This window comes from Poecilia reticulata, linkage group LG14, assembly GCF_000633615.1.
Source record: "Poecilia reticulata strain Guanapo linkage group LG14, Guppy_female_1.0+MT, whole genome shotgun sequence".
Taxonomy (NCBI): Eukaryota; Metazoa; Chordata; class Actinopteri; order Cyprinodontiformes; family Poeciliidae; genus Poecilia; species Poecilia reticulata.
In genome coordinates this window covers 26,663,340-26,667,482 of record NC_024344.1, presented here as the reverse complement: position 1 = coordinate 26,667,482, position 4,143 = coordinate 26,663,340, and the positions used below count along the sequence as shown (strand labels likewise).

The 4,143-nt window shown below is 40.1% G+C and overlaps 1 protein-coding gene across 1 annotated transcript in view; it reads right to left on the bottom strand.

The window, feature by feature from the left end:
- The window catches only part of hlcs (holocarboxylase synthetase (biotin-(proprionyl-CoA-carboxylase (ATP-hydrolysing)) ligase)), a 40,984-nt gene that overhangs the window by 18,961 nt on the left and 17,880 nt on the right, over nucleotides 1-4,143 (bottom strand). The window contains exons 5-6 of the mRNA XM_008428654.2: nucleotides 2,754-2,933; nucleotides 428-690 (exon numbers count right to left, since the gene is read on the bottom strand). Of these exons, the coding sequence (XP_008426876.1) occupies nucleotides 428-690; nucleotides 2,754-2,933 (443 nt within the window). The remainder of the gene's footprint in view (nucleotides 1-427; nucleotides 691-2,753; nucleotides 2,934-4,143) is intronic.

Here is a 4,143-nt window from a genome sequence, read left to right as displayed (position 1 = left end):
TTTCTCATTGTCTGAAATGAAAGAAAATTAAATTCTCCATTTCAAGTCAGTAATTATTACCAGTAGGTCAGCTGATAGACTGGGCCCTCACCCACAGCAAACTGTTAGAAAATGTATTCATATATATTATTTAAAGCCGCACCGACTCAAGCCATACCGTGCTCTGGGGGTCTGCAGAGAGGTTAACGGTGCTTTCCCTGACCCTAGAACTGCACAAGTCCCAAATGAAGGGAAAGTTAAGCCCCGATGATCCTCTTTGCAGACTTGATGGTTTGCTGCAGTCTGTCCCTGATCAGTTAATAAACCGTAGCTTTGAAAGAATTTTACTCAATAAATTAAAATCACTGCCTTTTATCTGTAAGAAACAACAGATCCTGGTCTGAACAGACATTTCAGGCGTTAAAAAGCATTGTAAAATTGATGTTACCCTTCCAGCAGGTTCATGGTAGAAGTGGTAACCTCAGCATACAGCAGGGTGTTTCCCAGATGTTTGGTCTTCAGATTTGTGCAGTAAGTCTCCATAACAAATTGGGTCATCTCTTGGGATTCTGTGACCAAAGACAGACAGTCCGAGGGACCTTCATGTGGTTCAGGGCTGGACGCCACCCTGAAGGAAGCTTTGGAGAATCGAACAATAGCATCTTCATCCGCCCGTGTGTGCAGGAACTTCAGAAAACTTTCCTTGGCATCCTGAATGGAATGTGAATATGTCTAGGTATAGTTAGATAGTGGTGGTTAAGTAGGAAGGAGCAATGTAAGCAGAGTTTGTGGAGATAAATTATTTAGAGGAATAATTTTAGTAGAGAGAAAACTTCAGGGTATTGCCCGGAAATCATTTGAATTCAATGATATGCACAATATTCAATTTAAAGGTTAAAAAAAGGAGAAAAAAAAACTAGGAGGAGCCAAGACCAATTCTCTAAACTGAACAGGAAGGAAATGTATGTTTAAAATGGCTGATGACACTGTAGGCCTGTCGCAATAAAAATTATCGACCTCATTTTAATTAATCGGCTTTATCGTTTCTTCCTGCCTTTTTCTCATTCTATTGATAACACTAAATGAAAACGGGCTCAACTTCGGTGCTCTCCACTGACCCCCCCCCCTTTCTCATTTCCTTAGTATAATGCTCAGTTCACACTACCGTACATTATTTTGAAATTGTCGGCCGATCGTCTGCCCATTTTCAAAACCTAAGAAACACTAGCCGACAAAAAAATTGTAAGTATATCGGGTTCGATCGTGCAGTGTGTGGTGTCCAGCCACACGACAAGAGCAACATAACACACACGAACCGATTTCTCTCACCGACATTCAGATTTCAGACAGAGAATCCCGTAAAAACACACTATATCACACGTGAATTTAGAGTAAAGAAACATGGCTGAATGAATAGCCTTAAAATTATAACCTATTTGTGTCACGTTAACGATGAACAGCTGAAACGTTGCAGAATATATCAACTGCGGTAGCAATTTCGCTCCTTGTCATTTCTGTGGATATTCCTCTCACGAAATGTTGAACAAACAATGTTGTTTCCAAATATCATTTCCGATGTCCACTGGACTCTCATTGCGCTGTCAGCTGTTTGGGATTCCCCCCGTGCTTTCCCCTCAGAAAACACGAAGGAGAATACGTGCTTTCTGACTGGCTACCTGTCACATTCAACAGGCTGCGTTCTCGCTCCCAGTCAGGGAAAACTCCACACACAGCAATAATCGGGCCAAGACAATCCAACATGTGGAATATGCCTGATTTAGATCGGAGTGGCTACGACTGGACCCGATCAGTCATAACACATCACTCACTACAGGATGATCGGTTGCGATCGTTGGATCTTCAAAGATTGTTGTAAGGGGAAAAATTGGGGCAAAAAATTGTGTAGTTGTGAACTGGGCTCAAGGGAGAAGTGAAGTATTGCATCAGGTTGTCGGATGTGCCCATCTTCTCTATCTAAATCTAATGATTATTGAAGGGCAATATAGTACACAGTCTTCATAATCTGTACTCTTTTCGTTGAATATAGTTTTTATTTCCATTGTGGTTTTATTTTGTGTTTAGTTTTTATTCAAGTGCATTTTTTGTTAATGGAGACCGAGAGTCCATTTTATTTTAGTTTTGTTTATTTTGTTTACCAGTTCCATTGTTAAATGTTCTTTTGAAAATAAAGTGTATACATTTTTGGCAGGATGTGGCTTGCATTATTATGCCATTACCATTTCATCAGTTTAAAATAGTCTTCAAATGATATCGTTTATCGCAATAATTTTTGAGACAATCACTCAGTAAAATTTGGTGACAGGCCTACATTAGCTCACTGCCCTCTCATGTTTATACAAGCCTTCTGTAGACAGATCTGCTGTCACACCTCTGCAGATTTGCTCAGATTTTTGCATGTATTTAGCGAGTCAGATTGTTTCCATCTGTGTACTATTTATACTTGAAGATGGGAAGGAAGGAGAACAAAGGATAATAATGTAATAAAATGTAGCAAAAGTAATTCTCTTCTCTAATTTTTTAATTCTTTCAGAATTTTTTAACAATCTTCCAATTACAACGTGATCTGTAATTGAAACACAGTGTCCACAAACACAACTGCTCACATTCTGAATGCACATGGACTGGAACTAAGCTTGGGATTCAGACAAACTCTGAATCCCAAGCTTAGTTCCTTTGTTGGCAAAAATTGAAGTACCATAGTATTATGATGTGGGACACTTTTTCACAGTGAGGAAGTATTTCACTTGTCATACCTGGGAGGTGGCCAGCAGGTAGATAGGACTTGGGGCAGGAGTCTGGCTTGGTTCACAGCTGACTCCCAAGGAATTAAGGACTTCTGTCAAAATGTCATATCGCAGTGCATTGCTGACCTTCAGTTCATCAAAATCTTTTGAATCCATTTTCTTTGAGTAGGATGTAATGTCAAAATGAACCTAAAGAAACATACATACACACATCACAATTAAAATTATTTTTAACAGTCAGTCCAACAGATCGAATAGAAAATAGGGCTGCAAAATGAAAAAATTCAGAAGAGAGTTAATATTGAGACACTCCATAAAAAATTAGGAATATAAATAACATTTCAGACTTTTCGATGGATACGCTAATGACCTGAATATTTAATGAAAATGTGTCCCATGGTTGGATCAATCACCTCCAGTCAGGACAGGACTGTTTCTGGTCATAATCGTAGGAAATTACGGCTACATAATGGATAAAATTGTCAACGTCTTGACAATTGAAAAGAGCTGCATACTCTTTTCAATTATTTATTGCATGGTATTTCAATTCCATGCAATGAACTCTCAAATGCACAATGAGTTTTCTCTTCATTTATCAGATGCAAACAAAACCAGTCAAAGTAAAGCAGGAATGTTTCACTAAATTTGTACTAACAGCTCTATGTCACACTTTTGTAGGAATAAACGGAAGGCTTTCTGAAGATGTGTTTATGGTATGGAGCATAAATTTAAATTAACTTTCCTACTGTCTGATGTTTGTGGTTTTTCTTGTCTGGTTTGTGTGGCTCTATGATCATTGCACCAGTTATTACTAGAATTTTTTACCTACTGCTACAGCAACTGAAGGGTAGCAAAAACTAGACAATTCCTGCAGAAATTTAACCGAGGCTTACTAAAGTGTGCCGGTCACTTTGGACCCAGCGTTCTAGCTATGGATTGCATTCTAGATATAGATTGCATTATAGCTATAGATCGCGTTAAAGCTATAGATGTTCTGAGAGTACATCAGTGCAGTACTGACGTGGTTCATCACCAAAATGCAATAACTGAAACTTTTGCCAGGTCCATCACCATAGTGTTATGGCTGACCTGGTTCACTGCAACAGTACAATTGCTGAACCTCAGGCAAAATGAAATTCAGTCCGAGACTGACGACTATAAGCTCAAGCTCCTCCTTGGGCTGCCACCTAATCGTGGTGGAGGGGTTTGAGCGTCCCAATGATCCTAGGAGCTATGCTGTCTGGGGCTTTATGCCCCTCGTAGGGTCACCCAAGGCAGACAGGTGAGGAACCAGACAAAGCGCAGCCCGAAGATCCCTTATGATGGAGACGAACTTTGGATCTGGTGTTCCCTCGCCCAGACGCGGGTCACCGGGGCCCCACTCTGGAGCCAGGCCTGG